The sequence below is a fragment of the Myxine glutinosa genome, chromosome 11, assembly GCF_964187855.1.
Source record: "Myxine glutinosa chromosome 11, kmMyxGlut1.1, whole genome shotgun sequence".
NCBI classification, from domain to species: Eukaryota; Metazoa; Chordata; class Myxini; order Myxiniformes; family Myxinidae; genus Myxine; species Myxine glutinosa.
In genome coordinates, this window is record NC_136271.1 from 69,676,229 (window position 1) to 69,701,419 (window position 25,191).

The 25,191-nt window shown below is 44.2% G+C and overlaps 1 protein-coding gene across 3 annotated transcripts in view; it reads left to right on the plus strand.

Moving 5' to 3' along the window:
• Positions 1-25,191, plus strand: part of MDGA2 (MAM domain containing glycosylphosphatidylinositol anchor 2) — a 504,155-nt gene that overhangs the window by 419,783 nt on the left and 59,181 nt on the right. For all 3 annotated transcript variants that reach the window (XM_068130811.2, XM_068130813.2, XM_068130814.2), the window contains 2 exons: positions 11,783-11,941; positions 15,319-15,446. In XM_068130811.2, coding sequence (XP_067986912.1) covers positions 11,783-11,941; positions 15,319-15,446 — 287 coding nt within the window. The remainder of the gene's footprint in view (positions 1-11,782; positions 11,942-15,318; positions 15,447-25,191) is intronic.

Consider the following 25,191-nt stretch of genomic DNA (forward strand, 5'->3'; position numbering starts at 1 on the left):
TGAGGAAAGAGTGCGCTGTCAAGAGTAAGGGAGAATGCACACCTGCGGTGAGTGTTACGGAGGGTGTAACGGGAGAGTGTGCGCAAGAGGATGCGCGAGAAAGGTGTGTAACGGACGGGTGCATGAGGAAAGAGTGCGCTGGCAAGAGTAAGGGTGAATGCGCGACCGAGTGTGGTGGTAAAAGTAGTGAGAGTGACACGGAGCGTGAGTTGGTTGTGGCAGGTGAGAGAGGATGTACACCTGGAATGGAAGGATGCACACCTGGAATGGTAGAGTGCGTATGGGAATGCATGCTGGAGTTGGTGGTGAGGCACGTGGTTGGGTGTGCAAGTGAGAGCACACCTGTGGTTGTCACGGACGAGGTGACTGAGGAGGGGGCGCGAAGAGGTGTGTTGGTGAGGTGTGCGAACGACGAGTGTGTGCAAAGGTGTGCGATGGTCAGGTGTGTGACCAAGTCTGTAAGCGGAATTAGTGTACCTGGGTGTGTCAGGGAAGGTGCAATGACAAAGAGCATGGAGACGGCTGGATGTATGAGCAAGGAACGGGCTGCGGGGTGTAAGCATGCGAATGGAGCATCGACGCTAACCGGGTTAGCGGTTAGAGCGACGTATAGCCGAATCGGGCCCTCGGTACGTGCCGGGCTTCGCGTGCCGCGAGGACCAGCGGGGATCCGAACCACGGCGGTTTCGAAAGAACCGCCGTACGCGATCCACGCTGGGCCTCGCTCGGAACGGTCGCGTCCGAGCTCCGCCAGGCGGAGCGGGCGGTCCGGTTGGAAGGGCCGACACAGCGACCCCTTGTGGTTGCCGCGCTCCGGCTGGCCGAGATTGGGGCATCGGACGGTCCCGTGCCCCGATGGTGCGTGGAATCTCGGGCCGAGTAGACCACCTTCCCTGCACCGAATGCCAGACGGACCCAGCTGCCGGCACCAAGCAACCCGCATTCATTGCTCGGCTTTGCAAAGCCGAGCTTTAGAGATGAATTGGCGCACCGAGAGGCTCAAGTGAGTAGACGTGTGACGAGAATAGTGTTTTGGACCCGAAATTAGAAAAACAAAATTTGATGATTGGCTAAGGATTGGCAGAGTGATGATTGGTAATGGTAGAGTGATTGGCAGATGATTGGCAAATTTTTGATTGGTTGAAATTTGGTGTGCAAATTTGGTAGTGGAAGATGCCCGATGTGGTGGGATGGCAACTCTGCCATCTCTCACAGCGGGGGCAAAGGAGCACTAGGTTTATGGGGTTTGGCAGTGAAAACTAGCCCGGGAGGGTTAGGATATAATGATAGGGACCTAGAAGATGACCTTAGGTAACGGAAAGATTCGGTAGTGACAATGATACCTGTAGTGGGGAAGCAGGTAGATTAGTGTGGATTATAATGACGAGGGAGCGCAATAGTTTAAAGGGACGACTGGGAAGCGCAAGTTCCAGAGGGGAGTAGTTAGATGAGATGATGCCATGTGTGTGAGGATCGAAAGTGTATTGAGCAGGGTATGAGTAACTGATTGTGATTGTGAGTCGTATTGTGATTGCACAGGTGTGCAACTGAACAGGTGGATGGAGCAGTGTTTGAGTGAGTGATAGTGATGTGAGTTGTGCTGACCAAATGGTCCAGGAAGGAAGGAGGGTGCAGGTGGCACCAGGTGTGATTGCGCAGGTGTGCAACAACAGGTGAATGGAGAACAGGCGTATGGAATAAATGGTCTGGAGTATATGGAGTATTGGAATGGATGGTCGTGGAGTGAGTATGGTGGAAACTGTGGAGTGGAGTGGATGGTGCGAAGGTGTGGATGGGGGAAAGGAGGATGGTCCCCATCACGAATACCCGGGGAGGGTAGTGTAAGAGTTAGGTAGAGGGTACAGGTAAATTGTGGTTGGATATTGGCATCTGTGGTGCGGGTAGTTGCACAGGAGTGTAGTGATGGGTGCATTAGTGTTGTGGAAATGGCTGGGCGTGTAGCCTGTTAGTGTGTGTAGTTGGTTGGGCACTCCACCACTGTGAGGATGTCGGCCAGGTGAGGCCGCAGGTGGGCTCTGGGAGCCGGTAGAGTTGTTGTGGATGGGGCCCGAGGATCCGGAGGACGGACCCGGGTAGCCCAGTGCCAGAGGGCACCAAGGGGTGACAGAGCCAGGAGGGGCCTTCCCCAATTAGATAGGTTAGGGTGAGGAGCTAGGTAAGCTAAGGTGGCAACTGCAGTGGTGGAGGTGTGCAGGTGGGTAGGCCTGCTGGGAGAGCTACACGCCCCAGTCCTGAAATTGTGCAAGGGCACAGGGAGTTGCATCGGGGGAGTGAGACCCCAAATTGAGAAGCACCACAGTTTGGTCAATGGGAATTGGTTTTTAGAACCCATAGTGTAAGTTGGCCAATGGATTGGCAGGGAAAGACCCCGGGTAGTGTAAAGTGTATTAAAGTCATTTAGAAAGTAGTTAAGATGAAGATCTCCTTGCACCATCTGCATCCACTCACCTGAGGTGAGTAACTCCACACCATGCCATGTTTTATTATTTTTATTGTGCAGATGTTTGGAATGTGAGACGCATCATGACGTGGGAGTGACATTGTGCTGATGTTCCATCTCTTCCTCCTTATGAGGATTGATGATGAATTGGGTGATGGCAAATTTTGGATAGAGGGATTGTGGAGACGAATTTGGTATAGGGGAAATATGGGGAAGACGTGACATTAGCGATGAATTTGTAAAGGTGTAGATTTTGTAAATATGGGGTAAGGGCAAGGGTAGAGTAGGTGACAGGGGGGGTGACATACGGTAGGGACGAACTTTTCTCACTTCGCTCTCCGTACGCACTTCGCCTTGCATTGCCTTGTTTCATGTGTACCCTTGAGACCTTACCCCTCGCTCATCTGTCTTTTCCCCCCTTTGTCTCCAACATGAGGACCTGTGCGCCACTGGGCGCCGAGGGGAGCGTGCGTGAGTCCGCCATTGGGCGCCCGAACCTCTCGCAACCACAGCTGTCTGCATTGATGCACCACCTTATGGACCACATGTCTGTGGCTGAGCACCACTTATGGACCCCATGGGTTGGGGCATGGCCCCTCTGCTGGAACCGGCCGTGAAGGCCCGAGATCTTGCTGGCGGACCTTGGCCACAGGGCACCGATGCCCCACAGGTGAACCATACATAGTCGGCCCCCTGTGGGCCATAAATAAAAGAAATGGACACGTTTGTGCACTTTTATTGCAAATAGGCCGCCAGCAAAGAAGATGACAACACCTGGAAGATAGCAATAGCCAGCAGAGGGAGCCGAAGAGGAAGACCAGCACCAGGGTTTGTTGTTTTTATTTTTATTCATGAACTGCAATTACTGTGCACCGATTGGTGCTTGATGGTGTTTTGGTGCGTTGTGGGTGCTTTCATGGTGCATCAATGCAGGGCAGACTGTCTCCCCCCCCCCCCCAAAAGAACGATCACAGGTCCTGGGTTAGTATTGTAAATAAAAGCAGAGCCATTGTAAATAATGCGCCCCCCACCGTAAATGTATAGTCTGAAGACCATTCCGCAATTCGGTTAGCTGTGTGCGTGAATCTGTTAGGCAGGGTGCAATGGAGCAGCGGGACATATTTATTTATGTTTAAAACTGTCGCACTCAGGGTCAGGTTAAATGTAGAGGGAACTACACCTACGTGCCACACTAAGGTAAAAGTTCATAGGCCCGGGACGTGCCTAAGGGGAGGAGGGTGCAGTGTTGTGGATATGAGAATGTTGTTTTTTTTAATTGTTGTGTAGTGAATAGTTGTAAAATGTCACCCTCCTTCCTGCAATTGTTGTTGTATAAAGATCAAAGGGCGTTCCCGTAGTTAATTCCATAAAGCATACACGAAGGACACCATATATCCCTGTTCAGTAGTTATATCCTTAGTATGTGTATTAGTGTAAGGCTGTGTCTTCCATTAATTTAAATACTCCATTGCACCAAGTGAAATAAGAGTAGATCCCCTTTCATTCACATTCCCCTTCCAACAATTGCCAACTGTTCCCTCCGCGACTCCATCGCCACGAGGTCGGCTTGGAGAAGAAGGGGGAGGAGCTGCCGACTCCTGGGCGTGCCCGCCCATCGTCATCAAGGGCGGAGCCAGAGGGCCGTGCCGACCAATCAGGGCCGAGGCGAGCTGACCGATGGGCGTGTCCTGTACACCAGCGGCTTGATCGCCTGAGGCGCTATATAGAGCGCGCGTGAAAGCAAGAGAGAAGTTGTTGTTGGACTAAGCAAGAGAGGAAGAGTTGGATTAAAGAGTTGGACTAAGCAAGAGAGGAAGTTGTTGGACTAAGAGTTGGACTGAGTGGGACTAAGAGTTGGACCAAGCAAGAGAGGAAGTTGTTGGACTGGGTTGGACTAAGAAAGAGAGAGGAGAGAAGGGGCGAAGCGAAGCAAAGAGAGAAAGAGTCCTGGAGTTTGTGAGAGAGGGAGAGAGAACCCGTCATGCCAGACCCCCCACCAGTAGCGTTGGCTCCACCAAGCAGCTCCGACCCGTTACCCCGCGCACACGACAGGATCGGTGGCATCGGCGGCCGTCGAGGTCCAGCCCGACGTCCCGTGCGGGATCAAGCTTAAGCCAGCTTCGTGCCTTCCTCCCCCTCCAGCCACCCACCTCCTGTCATTCCTGCCTGCAATTTCCTCATTCGTGTACGTGAATTTGTTCTGTGTGTCTTGTCCCAGGGTATTAATTAAGCCTGTTTAGATAAGCTAGCGATTTTCACTGTGTCTCTGATTTCTTCTGTAAATTATTTTATTATCCTTCCGTCTTCCTTGGTTTCTTTTGGTTGTAAATAGTAAATAAATTATATCCGTATTCCCTACTTCTGGCTTCTTCTTCTTCACATCCTTCGCTTTAGTCTTTTCCCCATTGAATATCTGTGGCGCGATTTTGGCCAACGTTCAGGAATCGGGTCAGTCGGGGTAACTGTTCGGGCGCGGCGGCCATCCGCTCGGCAAACAACATCCTAGCCGTGTCCGTAACAATATATATATATATATATATATATATATATATATATATATATATATATATATATATATATATATACACACACACACATATAGAGTCATGTTCAAGCTGGCCATTAACATTAGCATGGACCACTGAACAGATAGACCGAACTGGTTTTACTCCCTGGATACGTCAATTATTGGTAGCCTTGCGTGCATGAATGCGAGGGAGCACATGAGAACCTCAGCTTTTGTTAGAACCAATGAGTTTACTTCCCAACCAAAACCAGGGGAAGAATGACCCGGCGGAGTTACAACGGCAGAATTGGTGGGGGGGGGTTGAAAGAAAATGGGGAAACATGTAATCTGATAGATATACGATGAGGTAAACAAATAAACTGAAGGTGCCACACACTGGACGTTATATATATATATATATATATATATACATATATATATATATATATATATATACATACATGCAGATGTGGCCAAATATATTGGCACCCTTGCACTTTTTTCAAATAACTTTCAAACTCACAATTTTGTCGAAAAATAAGTTGAAATTTACGAAAGTATTTTGTCTCCACAATTCTTTATTTCACTGTTATTATTACAATGTTGCAATTAATGCAATTAATGCCTGGTGTTGGCTTAGCGGTTTGGGTGCCAGCTTGGGATCCTCGGATCCTGGGTTCGAATCCCGGTCGATCGCTGAATTTACGCCAGGGGGGTTGACTCAGTCTGTCATCCTTCCGAGGTCGGCAAATTGAGTACCAGCTTGCTGGGATGAATGATCCCGGTGTGTACCCCAGCTCAGAATAGGTACACCGTATCCCTGCGCATCGTAAGAGGCAACTAAGGGTTGGCGTCAGGAAGGGCATCCGGCCATAAAAAAAAAACATTGCCTCAAACAGGGAACCATGATTGTCATGGGGCCTGCAAGGCTAACCCCTGCTCTAGCGGGGGGAATGGCCTTAAAACGATCATTCATTCACTGTTAATATTACAGAACCTTTGTTTTTGATTCAGAACTTAATATCTCCTTTTAAAACAGAAAATAAAAAATAAATGACATTGACAAAATTATTGACACCCTGGACTTAATAGTTGGTAGCACAGACTTTGGACAAATAACTGCAGTCAAGCGCTTCCTGTAGCCATGAATGAGCTTCCTCCACCTCTCTACTGGCAGTTTGGCCCACTCTTCTTGTGAAAACTGCTCCAGTTCTCCCAGATTTGAAGGGTGCCTTCTCCCAACTGCTGTTTTCAGATCTCCCCACAGGTGTTCAATGGGATTTAGATCTTTTTTATTTTTTATTTTTTATTTTTTTTGTATACTGAATCGAGGCTCGTGAAAGAGCTAACATTTATTTCACAAACAAATCAACCAGACAAACAAAATATATAAAAAGAGGGAGCGGAAGACAAGATGGGGGAGAAAAGGGGAAGCACACAAACACAACATTTGAGAGCAGGGAGATGTGTGGGAGGGAGAAGGCTTGGGGGGAGGAGGCGTGGGAAGGGGCGGGGTGGGAGAAGTATAAAACACAAGGACACCAAGGACTTCCAGGACAGAAGTTGGCATTTCAAAAAAGTGGATTTGGGGTGAAATTAGCGGGGGTAGAAAAGATCAAGATTTTGGATGGGGGAAGATAAGAGATGGTGGTGAACAGCTGTTTTAAAGACCTGGAGGGTGGAGTGGGATTGAAGAGAGTGAGGCAGTTTGTTTCAGAGGCGGGAGAAAAGAATAATGAAGGAGTGAAGGTGAGCAGAGAGTCTTGATTTTGGCAGTTTAACGTTAAGAAGGTTGCAGGCAGATCTTGTGCGACCTGTAGGAATATTTGGGGGACAGAGCCCAGAGAGAGCTGGGGGGGGCAAGGCCGGAGAGAAGTCGGTAGAAGACGGAAAGACCACCAACCTGCCTGCGGTGAGTGAGTGAAAGGCCCTTGGAGTTAGCTTCATCGCGGGAGATTCCAATGATTCTGAACGCTTTGGTTTCAACAGCGTGAAGACGAGCTAGGTATGAGGCACGAGCACCAGCCCAGAGGGGAGAGCAGTATTCCATTGAGCTGCAGATGAAAGCCTTGTATGTGGTGAGGAGCTCAGGTGTCAGCTCCGGTTTTTTTTTTGGTTTTTTGGGGGGGGGTTTTGTATACTGAATCGAGGCTCGTGAAAGAGCTGACATTTACTTCACAAACAAATCAACCAGACAAACAAAATATATAAAAAGAGGGAGCGGAAGACAAGAGAAGGGGAAGCACACAAACACTTGAGAGCACACAACATTTAAGAGCAGGGAGATGTGTGGGAGGGAGAGGGGTTGGGGGGAGGAGGCGTGGGAACGGGGGGGGGGGGGGTGGGAGAAGTATAAAACACAAGGACACCAAGGACTTCCAGGACAGAAGTTGGTATTTCAAAAAAGTGGAATTGGGTGAAATTAGCGGGGATAGAAAAGATCAAGGTTTTCGATGGGGGAAGATAAGAGATGGTGGTGAACAGCTGTTTTAAAGTCCTGGAGGGTGGAGTGGGATTGAAGAGAGTGAGGGAGTTTGTTCCAGAGGCGGGAGAAAAGAGGAGTGAAGGTGAGCAGAGAGTCTTGATTTTGGCAGTTTAACCGTAAGAGGGTTGCAGGCAGATCTTGTGCGACCTGTAGGAATATTTGTGGGACAGAGCCAAGAGAGAGCTGGGGGGGGCAAGGCCAGAGAGGAATCGGTAGAAGATGGAAAGACCACCAACCTGCCTGCGGTGAGTGAGTGAGAGGCCCTTGGAGTTGGCTTCATCGCGGGAGATTCCAATGATTCTGAATGCTTTGGTTTCAACAGCGTGAAGGCGAGCTAGGTGTGAGGCAGGAGCACCAGCCCAGAGGGGAGAGCAGTATTCCATTGAGCTGCGGATGAAAGCCTTGTATGTGGTGAGGAGCTCAGGTGTGCGAAGGAAGGACTTCGCACGACGGAGGATGCCCAGTCGGCGACTGGCTTTGGTGGCCAGATTTGAAATGTGGTTTTCCCAGGAAAGATCATGGCAGATAGTGAGACCCAAAAGCTTGAGTGACAGTGGACTTATTGCTGGCCACTTCAGAACAGTCCAGCCTTTTGTCTTTGTTTTGCACCAAAGAGCAATTAGTATCCCTAACTTAAGGTTCATCTGTGAAAAAATTTAAAAGAAGCTAATTTCAACTGATTTGGGTAGGTATGGGTATGGACAACTACCAAAAAAAAGTAAGGAGGGACAGGGGTTGGGGAAACCTTTTTATTAGAGGTCAAAGGTCATTGACCTCTGCCTAAATCATATAAAATTGTATTTCAGCAACAAAATATGGTATATAGATGATCTTGTTGTCAAAATGCACAGGATTACGAAAGAAGATGACATCGAATAATGACTGACCCATGGAACCAATTACTGACCTCCGAAAATGAGGTCAAAGGTCAAAAATAGACATCTTATCACCAAAATATCATATCAAATATCATATTGGTAACAGTAACAGAATTATACCAAGATACAAACTAAATATGAAATGGATTCTTCACCACCAAAATACGAGGTTAATGGTCAAAATAAGCAGGGGGGGGGGGGGGGGGGGAGTAAAGTTCATTAGTGTCAAATAGTTTGTGTATGTAAAGTATATGTGAATTTATAATCAACAATTTGCAGAATACTACTCACAACTTAGAACTTACAGTATCTATCGGCAACAACAAATTAATAATACTCAGTCTGTTTCCTCTTCATCGCTACCAATTTCTTCTTCTGCATCTATGCTATCTGTTCCATTGTCGCAATGCCCACAGCACACTCCACATGCAGATACACACGACATGCGAGCTTTCATGCAGCTGCATCTCATTGTTTGACATTGCCTCTCCCCTTCCTTGCAGTTGCAACAAATTACTTTCAGAAGGTTGTCTGGCGCGATACCAACAGATAGCATTTTTGGTCTGAGTTTTCTGTTGGAATCTAACTCCCATCCTCTTCCTTTGGGATCAAGAATAGAGGTGTCTAGATGCTTCCATACCACAACTTGAAGATGGACACGAAGGGAATGTTTAGCTGTTGCATCTTCCGTTGGTGGTAGGCGGTCAGGATCGATTTTGCCCTTGGCTGCTTGCTTCTTGAACTTCATGTAGCGAGACTTTTCTAGGGGAGTATCCCCACAGCCATATGTGATCTGCAATGGCTTTTAATCCAGCTGTTCGAATTATGGAGTCGGTTGAAGTGGGACTTGTGAATGCAGTAATGACACTGGCAGGAAATCTGCATTTGTAGAGAGCACATTTGGTATGTCCATGAATGCATGAAACAGTGTTGTTTCCAGACCAGCCATACTTGAAGAGGAACTCTTCTTTGTCTCCGATGTGTATGCTAGAGATGTCGTAAAGACCACCAAAATCTGCTTGTAAATAGAAATTAGTACAGTGGATAGGCCTATGATAGCAGAGCAATATCAAAATATCAGTGTCCTGGGCGACAACAACAACTGGGGATTTAACACTTGCGACCAAGTCCATTGCAGACCTAACAATCAGCGTGTCACCATCATCTTTTGCTTGGCGTACAATGATATTGTGGCTTGCCATCTCTGCAGATATCATCATGATTAAGGCTCCTTTGTTCTTCTCATTTGCCAGGAAAACCTCTCTGTCACATGATATAGTCAATTCCGGTGTGACCCTCATGTCCGGAGAAACCTTCTTCCCAGCCATCCGCCGCATATGTTCATGGTCTTTCGTTGATGATTCCTCCCCGTAGCCATCAAACACTACAGTAGCATCCTTGAATTTGTTGTCAACATATCTGACATATGTATCAACTATAGTCTTGATGGTTGCACCGCTGGACCACTTTACCTGATGAAGTAGCCACCCTCCATCAACAACATGCATCTTGCTGTTTATGTCCACGTCAAGTATTGTAGCTGTTTCCTTGAGCATCTTGCCAAATTCATGGTTTTTGGGTTTTCTCATCATGCGATCCATTGTGAAGAGAGATGTTGGGACCGGGGTCAGCTCAAATTTGAACATGTGTTCGATCCCTTCATCTCTCTCTGCCATGAAAATCAGTCTATTGAAAAGAAGGGTCTTTTCGATGTAGATCCTCTTGTCGCCTACCTTTACTTTCTTCTGAAGTTCAGCCAGATTTTTGCATTTCTTTGCTGTCTTCATGCTCTTAACCGGTGACATATACACAAAGAATTAAGTTAAGCACCCCTACACAACGAATTAAGGTAAGCACCCCCTAATATATATTCTTTGTGTATATGTATACATTGGCATATATTCTAAGGTATGTGAGATCAAATAATGATTGGTATGACATTAGCAATTATCCATTGATGAAATTGAGTGATCAAAGTGAAAAAAAGTGATTGGTTGAGTCAGTGATCCGATCACGTGGGTCCTACACACGTTATTGACGCAAAGATCGCTAGAGGTCTTCTCAGAACAATGACTGTACGTTAGAAAACATAAACGTCAGCCACACTGTCCGTGATGGACCTATAGCTCCATACTTAAATTGAGGTGAAAATATGCCTAAAATTCCCAAAAAATTTCACCTTAAATTATTCAGAATAAAATATTGAAAACGGCATGATTGTTATGTTTTTATGTGACCATAATATCACTTCTCCAGAAAATATAGCAATATCATGGGTATATTACACTGTTTTGACGACAACAAACTTGTAATGTGCGAGGTTGTAAAAAAACGGGGGGGGTGCTTAACTTAATTCTTTGTGTATATATCCATCCTGGTAATTTTGTTATTTTACAGTATTGTTCCAAAGGCCTCAGGGAACTTTTGGGACATCTCACTGCACTGGGGTAGTCAAGGTACATGTAGGCTAGCTAGGTTTTCTCAGTAATCACTCCTGAAACAAAGACAAAACAAAGACTTCATTCATGCAATATATAGTGTTTTAGTCTAGGGTCAATGACATTTGATCCCAAGAAAGGTAATTTCCCCCTCCCCCTCTGCTCTTGGAATAAATAATAACCCCCATATCCACCACGTAAGTTGAAATTAACCTCTTCGGTTTTTTTTTTGCTCATTTTTATATAATATGGTAATTTTCCTGTTATAAATATGACATTTTAGTGATAAAACAGCTTTTTTGACCTTTGACCTCATTTTCAGAGGTCAGGATTTGGTCCCAAGGGTCAATCTTATGTCAATCTTATGTCATCTTCTTTCGTAATCCTGTGCATTTTGACACCAAGATCATCTATATACCATATTTTGTTGCTGAAATACAATTTTATATGATTTAGGCAGAGGTCAATGACCTTTGACCTCTAATAAAAAGGTTTCCCCAACCCCTATCCCTCCTTACTTTTTTTTGGAAGTTGTCCATACCCATACCCACCAAAATCAGTTGAAACTAGCTTCTTTTAAATTTTTTCACAGATTGGCTAATATATGGCTAATTTAGGGTTACTTAATAATAAACTTAGTTGTTTGTTGCAGGTATCGTTCTTCACAATGTGCCCAGTGTTTCGGGACCACTCTGTGTATATTTATATATATATGTATAATTGTATATATATGTATCTTTACGGATTGAGTATATTACCCAAATACAATGAATGGGAAGATGAATTTCCATCTGCACATAAATATTAAGTTGACTTTCTCTCTGCTAAATGTGATAACATAAAACTCATTTAATTGTTTTCAATACCATTTATGATACTTCCGCCAACATGATGCATTGAATTCACCGTTCCTTTTGATACAAGCAATGTTTATACGACTTTATAGTTTTAGCAGAACACGTGTTGTCACGTCTCTTCTTCATTCCCCTGAATCCCACCACTTTTCCTCGGTAGGTCATTACATGTTCATCGAAGCCTCAAGCCCTCGCAAGTCCGGCGACAAGGCCCGGTTGATTAGCCCCATATACACTGTGGCCGCGCCTTCTCGTTCTGGTAACCGGCAGAACGTTTTCTGTGTGTTCTTCTACTACCATATGTACGGAAAACATGTCGGTATGTATTTGCCTGTCAATGCAATGGTTATATTTCATGTTAGAGTTCAAGACATTGCAAAAGTATCTAATTATAAAATCGGTGTACATGAAGGGACAATAAATGCAACATATACCTTTGCAGTGTTAACTCCTTTCGCTCATTTGGAATGTTAACCTGTTTAGCATTCCCATCTGAGGACATTGCTCATCCAGCTTATGACCCCAGGTTCATATCCCATATACTGTGTTGATTTGTCCTTTGTCCACTAATGTTCTTACCGAGATGTCCTAGTTCTGCATGTTATGTACGTCCGTGCACATGCTTTTCAAATGCATCTTTGTGACACTGTAGTTAAAAAAACAACCTTGCACAGTTTGTTGAAGAGAAACATGTTTAACTACCATTAATTATAATTTTGAAAACCTGTTGCATTAATTTTTTTGCATGTTCCTCTCAAAATCAAACGCAAAAAACAATCTGCATAGCAGCACTTTATAACATATGCTACTTCCTGTCTCCTGTGCTTGTTTCTGGTTGCTTTTGTCAATGGTGGCACCACACATGGTGTTATATATAATTATGTTATTTCTTGTCGTATAGAATTGTACTTTGCTGTTGTACGAGGTTTTTATTCATCTTTAATAGTTTACTGTTATCATTTAATGTCATGTTTTAAGCTAATTGTACACCGCTCCTTTCCGATGCCATCTCCAGGCGCTGCATGACGTCATTGCCGGGCACCGAAGGGGGCTCGGCAATGACGCGTGCTGAAAGGGAGTACTCGCTTTTCACTCTAGTTTCTTGTTTTCTTTCTTTATTGTTTGTTTGTCTGGTCGATATCTCAGCCATCCTTTGAGCTAGGAAGCTAAAATTTCAGCACAATAGTGAGCAAGTACTTTGTCAAAAACACCATTTTTTGTTTTTTGATTAATCAATTAATTGATTAGTTACTTAATTATTATCAATTAATTAAGTACTTATTCATTTCCTTTCTCATCTGGGAATTATCTCAGGTGCCTTTTGAGCTAGGAAGCTGATATTTGGACAAGATAATGACCAAGTGATTTGGCTGTAAAGGGTATTTTTGATTTATTGGTTAATCAATCAAACGATTAATTCTTTAATTATTCGATTAATGACAATTTTTTTTTTAAGTTAGATTCGGATGAAACGGTGGTGGTTTCGGTATTCTGTTTGGCAATTGATTAATTATTTCATTATTTTATGATTATTATTTATTTATTTTCATTATTAATCTTTTTTTCTTTTTTTTCTCATTTGGCCAATATCTGAGGCACCTTTTGAGCTAGGAAGCTGATATTTGGACATGACAGTGACCAATTGATGTGGCTATAAAGGATTTTTTTTTTTTTTTTTTTTTTTTTTTTTGTATACAAGATCGAGGCTTGTGAAAGAGCGAACATTAATCACACAGAAAGACAAACCGACACATAAAACATATAACATAGGGAGCGGGATTATCTCAGGATATTTTTGATTTATTGATTAATCAATTAATCGATTGATTATTTAATAATCAATCAATTAATTATTATTTTTTTTCGATTAGTGACTTATTTAATTAGTTTTCAAAAAGTTACAGCTTCGGGTGAAGCACTGGTGGTTTAGGTATGCTATTATTAGTATTAGCCAATTGATTAAGAAAATATTTTATGATTATAATTTTATTGATTTTAATAATACAATTAATCAATCAATTATTGTAAACCTCTCCCTCCCAATACAGTCTCTTTGCGCTCGAGGATGCTATTTATTTATTTGGCATTGGGGCGGTGTACTTTAAATGTATCTGTACTTGTTTGTTTTTGTGTTGTTATTCATTAAAACAGTATGTTGTATTCGGTTCAGTAAAACCACAGCTAAAGATTGATTTACTATGATTGCATCAGCTCTTCTTTCCTCTGGGCTGATCCGAAAACATATATACCTTGGACTTGAATTGATCGTCAAAGTTGACAAGAGAGTTTTTAGTTTATTTTGATTTTCATAAACAAAATTACTGTACTTAGCCTAGCTATGGTTTGTTTGTTCATTCGTTTGCAGTTCATGTCTTTGGGTAACCTTTGCTGGGGGTGTAGCTTTGCCACTGATGCAGTGTGCCCCTGTAGGTTAGGGCAGGAATTTGGAATTTGTTGCTATCCAAAGAGGGAAGGGGAAATGGCTGACTCTTTGAGAAGTACACTGTGTGATTTTTTAACGTTGACCAATCGACCCAAATAATGTCAGCAGATGGGATGCACAGCTGAACATCCATCCGAGGGACGGATGATTGAGAAAGAACTTAATTTAAATTAAATGTTATATTTTGAACATAAATCAGAACATGTTTTGGAAAACAAACCTGTAGTTTAGCAGTACCGTTGGTTCTGAATTTGTCCCGATCGCACATGCACAGAGAAGAGAGGAGTCAGGTAATATTTTTACTCTGTCTGCCAAGGTGGCAGTCAAGCAAAATTGAAAATCATTCCAAACAGAAAACTTACCCGTGTTTACGGATGTCATAAACGACACAAACAACAGGCACGAAGAACTAATGTAACGTGTTAAATAAGGTGGTGTAATAGACAAATACGTCAATATACGTCAATGGTGGTAAACTTCCATCATTAATTTTTTATATGACTTTAAAAATCCATATTTTATTTATATTTAGTCATACACTTGAAACTGTAGAATGCAAATCGCTTTCTAATTGCTTCCAAAAACCGACATTTAGCAGTACTTGGACATGTTAAATATGACTGGGTTAACGGCGCTAAACTTTTAGTTAATACTTTTAGAAATTTAGTTAATACGACCATTAAAATCATTTTTATTTCAATCTAATTATATAACAACACTGCATGGGGTAGGGTGTTCTATGAACTCTCCAGTTTGTATTGTTGTTGTTGATGGTGGTGGTGTTGTTATTTTGTTATGAATACTGTAGTTTATGGATGTTGGTGGTGCCAGATTCTGGATGGTTGTATTTGCTGTTTTTCTAATGAGAAGAAATTTATTCTTGAATTTGGAACTCCAGTCAGTAATTTTATTAAGACCACATGTTAAATTCATAGAAAAAAGAAATGTTTTCAAAACAATGCCATTCCGATACCATTAGAATTCCTGATGTAGAGACAGACCTCAGCAAATGATAGCTATAAAAGGATAATCAAAAAAGTTTCACTTTGTATTCATCATTTTACGATCCTTTACCTGACTATCATAGTATTTAATAAATTTTGAAGGACCGTAGGTATCATAGCAATTATTCAATTTCTGCTTAAACTTTTATTTTGACTAGCCTGATGATAAAATTTAACCAATGGATCTTTCACTCAACGTGATATCCCAAACCCATTTGACTTCCTGTCCTTCACTTCATATCCCACCAGGTTCTCTCAATGTGTTTATACGCTCACACGGGACACTAGGAGACCAGCCCATGTGGTCACACAGTAGGAATCTGGGTGACCATTGGCACAAGGCTAACGTGACAATAACTCCTCGTGGCCCCTTTCAGGTGAATCCCACACCACTACAAACATCATTCCCACATACCTTTGTTAATTCTCCTGCTCATTCATAATTTAATGTTGTATTATCCTGTTTAAGACTATCATGCGTTAAAGGGAGCAGATAGTATGGCGATACTGCCATTTGTATGCTCCTCCTCCTTTCACAATTAATATGTAGAAATCTCCTTTATCAATCAGAAAACTGTAATAGCTTCTGTAAAAACAAATGCAACATTTAAATGCAACATTGGCAAACTGCAGTTCTAAAAATGCAACATTGAAAAACAACAGGAAAATTATGTACTCTGACAGCAAGACTGCTTCTTATTATTGAATTACGCTGAATTGACAGAAGTGAGAACTTAAAATTGATGACAGAAAATGTTACTGGATTGCTCTTTATAAGATTTTCAACATGCATCATATATATACAGTCACGTGAAAAAGTAAGTACACCCCATGTAAAGTTTTGACTTTTACAACATATTTCAACATGCAGCTATTTGATCTTCATTTCAACAATATTGATAGATAAAGGTGATATAATATAACAAATATCATGAAACATTTACATTTTGTAGTCCATTGTATAATTTAAATAAACATAAATGCAAATTTCGCATGTGGAAAAAGTAAGTACACCCCTACATTTATCACGACTTCAAATACCTAAAATTAGAATCAGGTGCACCAGCTCAGGTGCAAATGATTAGAACATCGTTAGAGAGGATCTTGGAGGAACCTGTCTTATTTAAACCTCAGACATTTAGTTTGGTTTGCCCTTTGTTGTTGAAGTGTGCAGCGTCATCATGCCTCGATCAAAAGAGCTCTCTGAGGCCTTCAGAAAGAAGGTTATCGATGCCTACGAGTCTGGGAAGTGATTTAAAAAGATCTCCAAACAATTTGAAATCAATCATTCGAATGTCCGGAAGATCATCTACAAGTAGAGAAGTTTCCAAACAACTGCCAACTTGTTCAGGCCAGGCCGCCCCAGCAGGTACAGCCCGAGAGCAGACCGCAAGATGCTGAAAGAAGTCTCTAAGAACCCCAGAATGTCATCACGGGACCAACAGGTAGCTCTTGCCACTGTTCATGTCAAAGTGCATGAGTCTACCATTAGAAAGAGGCTGCACAAATTAGATCTACATGGGAGGTGTGCCAGGAGGAAACCTTTGCCGTCCAGAAAGAACATCAGGGCAAGACTAAAGTTTGCCAATGAACACCTAGGCAAAGACCAGCACTTCTGGAACAATGTGCTCTGGACAGATGAGTCAAAGGTAGAGCTATTTGGCCACAGTACCAGAAGACATGTTTGGCAAAAACCAAAGACAGCATTTGACCACAAGAACCTGATACCAACTGTAAAGCATGGTGGTGGAAATATTATGGTTTGGGGCAGCTTTGCTGCATCGGGGCCTGGGCAGCTCACCATCATAGAATCCACTATGAATTCTTCATTGTACCAGAGGGTGCTTGAGGATAATGTGAGGCCATCTGGCGGAAAGTTGAAGCTCAACCAAAGGTGAACCTTGCAACATGACAATGACCCTAAACATACCAGTAAATCCACCAAGGAATGGCTGAAAAGAAGGAAATGGAGGGTTCTGGAATGGCCAAGTCAAAGCCCGGATCTAAATCCCATTGAGATGTTGTGGGGGGATTTGAAACGAGCTGTGCATGCAAGAAACCCCTCAAACATCGCACAGCTGAAAGAATTCTACATGGAGGAGTGGGCAAAAATTTCTCCCAGTCGATGTCAGAGACTGGTAGACAGTTATAAGAAACGCCTACTTGAGGTTGTTTCTGCCAAAGGGGGAAATACCACCTATTAGAGCCAAGGGTGTACTTACTTTTTCCACATGTGAAATTTGCATTTATGTTTATTTAAATTATACAATGGACTACAAAATGTAAATGTTTCATGATATTTGTTATATTATATCACCTTTATCTATCAGTATTGTTGAAATGAAGATCAAATTTTTTTTGTTTTTGTCTTTCCCTCGCGGTCCCCATGTGCTGTTTTTGTCTTTCCCTCGCGGTCCCCATGTGCTGTTTTTGTCTTTCCCTCGTGGTCCCCATGTACTGTCTTTGTCTTTCCCTCGCGGTCCCCGTGTTATGTTTTTGTCTTTCCCTCGCGGTCCCCATGTGCTGTTTTTGTCTTTCCCTCGCGGTCCCCATGTGCTGTCTTTGTCTTTCCCTCGCGGTCCCCATGTGCTGATTTTGTCTTTCCCTCGCGGTCCCCATGTGCTGTTTTTGTCTTTCCCTCGTGGTCCCCATGTACTGTCTTTGTCTTTCCCTCGCGGTCCCCGTGTTATGTTTTTGTCTTTCCCTCGCGGTCCCCATGTGCTGTTTTTGTCTTTCCCTCGTGGTCCCCATGTACTGTCTTTGTCTTTCCCTCGCGGTCCCCGTGTTATGTTTTTGTCTTTCCCTCGCGGTCCCCATGTGCTGTTTTTGTCTTTCCCTCGCGGTTCCCATGTGCTGTCTTTGTCTTTCCCTCGCGGTCCCCATGTGCTGATTTTGTCTTTCCCTCGCGGTCCCCATGTGCTGTTTTTGTCTTTCCCTCGCGGTCCCCCTGTACTGTCTTTGTCTTTCCCTCGCGGTCCCCATGTGCTGATTTTGTCTTTCCCTCGCGGTCCCCATGTGCTGTTTTTGTCTTTCCCTCGCGGTCCCCCTGTGCTGTCTTTGTCTTTCCCTCGTGGTCCCACTGTACTGTCTTTGTCTTTCCCTCGTGGTCCCCCTGTGCTGTCTTTGTCTTTCCCTCGCGGTCCCCATGTGCTGATTTTGTCTTTCCCTCGCGGTCCCCATGTGCTGTTTTTGTCTTTCCCTCGTGGTCCCCATGTACTGTCTTTGTCTTTCCCTCACGGTCCCCGTGTTATGTTTTTGTCTTTCCCTCGCAGTCCCCATGTGCTGTTTTTGTCTTTCCCTCGCGGTCCCCATGTGCTGTTTTTGTCTTTCCCTCGCGGTCCCCATGTACTGTCTTTGTCTTTCCCTCGCGGTCCCCCTGTGCTGTCTTTGTCTTTCCCTCGCGGTCCCCATGTGCTGTTTTTGTCTTTCCCTCGCGGTCCCCGTGTTATGTTTTTGTCTTTCCCTCGCGGTCCCCCTGTGCTGTCTTTGTCTTTCCCTCGTAGTCCCACTGTACTGTCTTTGTCTTTCCCTCGTGGTCCCCCTGTGCTGTCTTTGTCTTTCCCTCGTGGTCCCCATGTGCTGTCTTTGTCTTTCCCTCGTGGTCCCCATGTGCTGTCTTTGTCTTTCCCTCGTGGTCCCCATGTGCTGTCTTTGTCTTTCCCTCGTGGTCCCCCTGTGCTGTCTTTGTCTTTCCCTCGTGGTCCCCATGTGCTGTCTTTCCCTCGCGGTTGTCAGCTCTTTCACGAGCCTCGATTCAGTATAGAAAAAAAAAAAAAAAAAAAAAAAATAGCTGTATGTTGAAATATGTTGAAAAAGTCAAAACTTTATATGGGGTGTACTTACTTTTTCACGTGACTGTATATATATATAATCGCGGCTTCATCTCGGCTCTAATTCACCATCTGATTTCAGTTTTATCGATGGTTTTAGACTCGGTTTCAGCAATAATTGAGAAAATTCATGCACACACAGGAAATTGCTGACATCTATCTTCTATCTATAATTCCAGTAATCTCTGTGTGTCTGTGTGTCTGTGTGTTTGTCTGTGACCGCTGTTTCTCGACAACTACCGGTCCGATATACTTGAAACTTGCCAGGTATATTGCTGGGGACCCGAGGATGTGCCTTTTCAAGGTTTTAAATTAATCGGAGAAGTACTTACCGAGCTATGTCCAAAAAACGCTTCAACCAATCAGAGAGCAGCGAGCTATCACGTGTGCCGAACGTGGCGATCAGACTCTGCCTCGGACGGCACATTTGACAGCGTATTCATTTATTTCACGTTGGAAAACTATGTTGCCGTTAAACTATGTTTTAAAACGAATTCAAACTGCGATTAAATTAAAACGATTCATCGTAACTGCGATTTGCGAACTTCCGGACAGTGAAGACTTCACTTCCGGCAGCCAATCACAGAACGCTTTGTTGCGTAGGCGTGGCCGATGTGAGACGAGCGGAGCTGAGCGCGTTACGAGCTGACCGCCATTACGGTACGTAATTCGATTTCTTATGCGCATTATTTCTCCCAATTCAGTCAGAGCGAAGGGCGGAAGCGAAGAGCGTTGTTTTTTTTGCTTACGGGCGTACGGGCGGGGTAGAGCGTACGGGTAGCGTTTTTTTTTTTTTTTGGCAAGGAACGGGCACCCACGTACGGGCAATGCCCTAGTTTTAGAAATTGGAGGCACGGTATATCATTCACTGCCTAAAATAACAGACTGGAAAATGCCGAGATATATTAAAAATTTGCGGCGGACTTTTCCATTGTCACAACGAAATGTTTAATTTAGATGTAGTCGCAATAAAAAGTCAACAATGTGGGGAGAGGGGCCGAACTTCGTTCACATATAGCAACAGACGGGAAATTGCCAAGATATATTAAATAATCGTGGCTTTTCGCGGCTCGATATATCTTACACCGCCTAATATAACAGACGGGAAATTGCCGAGATATATGAAAAATTTGCGGCGGACTTTTCCATTGTCACAACGAAATATTTAATTTAGACATCGTGACAATAAAAAGTCAACAATGTGGGGAAAGGGGCGGAGCTTCGTTCACGTATCGCCATCGACGGGGAATTGCCGACAGATATTTCTTCGTTCTTATTTTCTAAGTTATCATCATCATTCATCATTATTATACAGAAGTACAGGTAATCCTGTTTAAACTTCCATTCATTCCATCGATGTTTTTTTTTTGTTTTCACACGAGTTTCAAGGCTGAATCGTGTTCAAATCGAGGATTAATAACGAAACTCCATTTCACGTGTGCATGGACGTGTAATTCACATATGTAAAATATATAAATAAACACAGACGGGAAATTGCCGAGAGATATTTTTTCGTTCTTATTTTATAAACGATGTGCACGTACACTTTGAAGAAGTTTATTTGAAATCTTTAATTTAAAAAATGTCATTTTGTATGCTGTAATGAAAAGAGTAACTTTGGTTTTCGCGGGACAGAAAGGTGTAATGTAATGTTCTTATACACCGCCCAAAATACTTTTTTCCCAGGGACTTTGCCATTTGAGCTGTATTCTTTATATATATATATATATATATATATATATATATATATATATATATATATATATATATATATATATATATATATATATATATATATATATATATATATTTTTTGTATACAGAGTCGAGGCTCGTGAAAGAGCTAACATTTATCAAACAAACAAATCAAACAAACAAGCAAACAAAGGATATAAAAAGGGGAGCGGTCGACAAGATGGGGAGAGAAGGGGAGGAAGCACACAAACACAACATTTGAGAGCAGGGACATCGGGAGATGTGTGGGAGGGAGAGGGCCTGGGGGGAGGCAGGATAGGTATAAAACGCAAGGACACCAAGGACTTCCAGGAAAGAAGACAAAAGTCACCTCAAAAAAGTGGATTTGGGGTGAAATTAGCGGGGGTAGAAAACATCAAGGTTTTGGATTGGGGAAGATAAGAGATGGTGGTGAACAGTCGTTTTAAAGACCTGGAGGGAGGAGTGGGATTGAAGAGAGTGAGGGAGTTTGTTCCAGAGGCGGGAGAAAAGAGGAATGAAGGAGTGAAGGTGAGCAGAGAGTCTTGATTTTGGCTCGGTAGAGTCGGAATTTTCATTTTTTTAGACGTAGTCACAATAAAAAGTTGCAATTAGGTACTCTGTATGTGGGTAGAAGGGTGGAGCATCGTTTACATGTCGCCACTCTCGTTTGTAAATGCTATCTCCAAAATAAATAAAATAATGAGGGAACATAATTTTTTTGTTTTTTTAACACAGGAATATATATATATATCTTTTTTGTACACAAGATCGAGGCTCGTGTAAAAGATAACATTAATGACAAAAAACAAACGGACACGTCAGACAAAATAAAGGGAGTGGGCGACATGATGGGGAGAGAGAGGGAAGCACACAAGTACAACAGTAGATAACAGGGACATCGGGAGATCTGTGGGAGGGAGAGGGCTTGGGGGGAGGAGGCATGGGAAGGGGGTGGGAGGTGGGTGAAAAACCACCTTTAGAGGCCATTTTTCCCCGCAAGCGGGGGTTGGCCTTTTTCGGGAACCGTGGTTGTTGTTGTTTTTTTGGTCTCCTTTTTGAAGCAATGTTTTACGGCCGGATGCCCTTCCTGACGCCAACCCTTTTTGCCGCCTTTAGCGACAAACAGGGAATTACCAGTGAACTGGTACTCAATTAGCCGACCTCGGAAGGATGAACAGGCTGAGTCAACCCCCCTGGCGTTAATTCAGCGATCGACCGGGATTCGAACCCAGGATCCTGGGATCCTAAGCCGGCACCCTAGCCGCTAGCCCAACACCAGGGGAGGTGGGAGAGGTAAAAAAAAACAAAAAACACATGGACACAGCTAGGACTTCCAGGAAAGAAGTAAGTATTTCAGAAAAGTCAATCTGGGGTGAATTAATGGGGGTAGAAAAGATGAAGGTTTTGGATGGGGGAAGGTAAGAGATGGTGGTAAATAGCTGTTTTAAAGACCTGGAGAGGGGAGAGGGATTGAAGAGAGTGAGGGAGTTTGTTCCAGAGGCGGGAGAAAAGAGGAATGAAAAAGTGAAGGTGAGCAGAGAGTCTAGATTTTGGCAGTTTCACCAGAAGAGGGTTGCTGGCAGATCTTGTGCGACCTGTAGGAATATTTGGGGGACAGAGCACAGACAGCGCTTGAATTGAATCCATTTTTAATTCAGGTTGCAACCCAACAAAATGTGAAAAAGTCAAGGGGTGGGAATACTTTCTGAAGGCACTGTACATGTATATCTATATGTATATATATGTGTATAATATATTGGTACGGTTTTCCGCCGCCCTTCCTACCCTTACCAGGGGGGGATTAAGCCCCTTGTTCTTTCTGGGCCGGCGTAACTGAGACTTGAAATGCCTCTTCCGGGCAAACGCGAGGTAGGGTTTCGGGACCAAGTCTCGCACGTACCTAAATACCTGCGCCGCTACGGAAGCGGGGAACCAAGCCTCGCACGAGCCACGTGTAATTTGAGTACACCGAGCGGATTGCGTACCACGTGGTCCATGCAATTTTCTACTATTGGAACCCGACTCGAGCAGTTCTATTCGTACCACGCTTAGTCAATGATGGAAAACACAAGACGGTCGAATAAAAGGAATAACACAATTTAATTATTATTTACACTTATGTACAAGTCGGTAGAAAGCAGACACAGAGCAGAACTTAATCACTCTTATACAAACCCCAGACATGGGCCCGGTCACACTCACACAGGGGAATTGCAGGTGGGCTGGTGTCCACGCGCTGCCTTGGTCGTCCAGGAACGGCGGCCCGGCGTGCTCTCCACGGTCCCAGCACGTCCCGCGAAGATGGCAAGCAGGTGGTGGAAAGGGTCCTCGCAGCGCGTCTCTCGAACAAAAGGCAGTAGATGAGGCAGGAAGGCGGGAAGGAATGCACGCGTCTCTCGGCGGCTTTCCACAGCGCGTCGAGTTACCAGCGCGCTATCACTCATGTAACCCAATGCAATAGAGGCACAGCCTCAAGCTCAACCGAGCGTCACTTAATACGAGCGCTTATACTTGGTTCATGCGCATCTTTCTCCGATCTGGTAACTCTCATCAATACGCGCCTCTCCAATAGCTCAGAACCCACCGAACTCACCGCACTCAACTCGCTGAACTGCCTCTAACTGCTCTTCACTCTCTGTGGGGGCCTTGCGCGACGGGTTATATGGACACGCCCTGAGCCCTCTCGAACGTTCCAACCACGCCCTTGACGCATTGCCGCAGCCACTCCCTTTGAGCCCTGATTGGCGGCTTGCACTTACCGTCAGTTTCTTCACCGCCCTCATTTGGTCCTGACCCGACCTGCCAGGCCTGCCTCGTGTTAACTCGCGCCAAAAAGCCAAAGGCAGCATAAAGAGGCAATGGAGGCATAAGGCAATGGAGGCAATGAAAGGACCTACGCTCATTTTTCAACTCAACGCAAGACTAACACAGGAAAAGGACTATTCTTACACATACTATGAGATAACTGCACTATCGCGAGGCTACGTGGTGTTTATATATATTTACAGCAATACCCCGTTTTAACCATTTCGACCTACGTCAAATCTGACTTTACGCCACTCTTCTAGAGTAAATTTCAGTTCAGGGAACGTCATTATGTGCGACTTTACATCACTCCTACATCATAATAGGAGGACGTGAAAAAAATTAATTTTTCCTTAAAAATATATTTAAAATAAATAAAATAGTACATAAATTAACAATAAAAGAAGCTAAAAAACAATTTAAAATACAATAAAAAGCACATTAAAAATATTTTAAAATGTACGTACAGTATACTGTACGTACACATAGCTGCTGGTTCTCATTCAAAACAAAGGCGACGCCATATGCATTTTGTCCTGTGCTGTGGTCGCGTGCTTGCTTTGCCTTTCGCTGGTATTTTTGTGATTATTCGTTTCCTGTGTAAAGGTTCCTTTACTGTGTAAAACAACCAACGTAACGTGGCAACGGCGAAACACGACGACGATGCCGGCTTGGATGACCGTCCGTGGCAGACGTCACGTCACGTCACCGTGCAGAGTGTGCAATGTCCGCGACGAGGTCAGGTCCCAGGGCCCATGGCCCATGTGAAACGAACGACCGTGTCATGCCTCGAGCCGGGTTGCCTCGTCGGGCACCTCGCCGGCATCCGGCGTCGAAGAACCGATCGACGTGTGCATGTGCACATGTGCATGGATTTGCAAATGCCTGCCTGTACGTCGTCGTTTCTGCGTATATCGCATCGTCCAAAAAAAAGAAGCAAGCAACGTCGGCCGCTCGAGGAAAGACGGGGCACGGCTACGACTCGGAGGCGAGCGTCGATCCCCGGGGTGGCCGGGTTCACGGAACCCTGAGCTCGTTCGTTCGTCACAGACGACACGACACGACCACCGGTGAAACTGCTCGGACACGTTGGGTAAAGCACGCCGTGGTGAAGCGGGCCGCGGAGCCACTCGGCACACAAGCCCGCTCACGGTCGACACGTCCGTGCCGGTCACCCCGTTCGAGGAGAAGACCTGACCGATAGAAAATGACGGAGGGACTCCCGACGGGGAGCGGCAAAGATTAAGGGCGAAGCCGCAGCCTCCTCCAGTTGTTTACTCTAGTTTTACGGTGTTTGTCTTCATTTTAAGGCATTTTTAAGACACTAGGGCATGCCCGTACTATATCTATATCTAAAATTATATCCCCCCCCCCTCTATTAACATGAAATGGTTTGGTCCAAAGCGAACGGCTTGCGAGTACGGTGACAATCCCCCCCCCTCTATTTACATGAAATGGTTTGGTCCAAAGCGAACGGCTTGCGGAGTTTGGTAAAGAAATCGCCATAGCATGCACAAACGCGCAGGAAAGCGAAAGAATCGCAAATTAGTTTTAATTAGTTTTAAAACATAGTTGAACGCCAACATAGTTTGCCAACGTGAAATAAATGAATACGCTCTCAAATGTGCCGTCCGAGGCAGAGTCTGTTCGGCACGTTCGGCACACGTGATAGCTCGCTGCTCTCTGATTGGTTGAATCGTTTTTTGGACATAGCTCGGTAACTACTTGTCCGATTAATATGAAACCTTGAAAAGGCACATCCTCGGGTCCC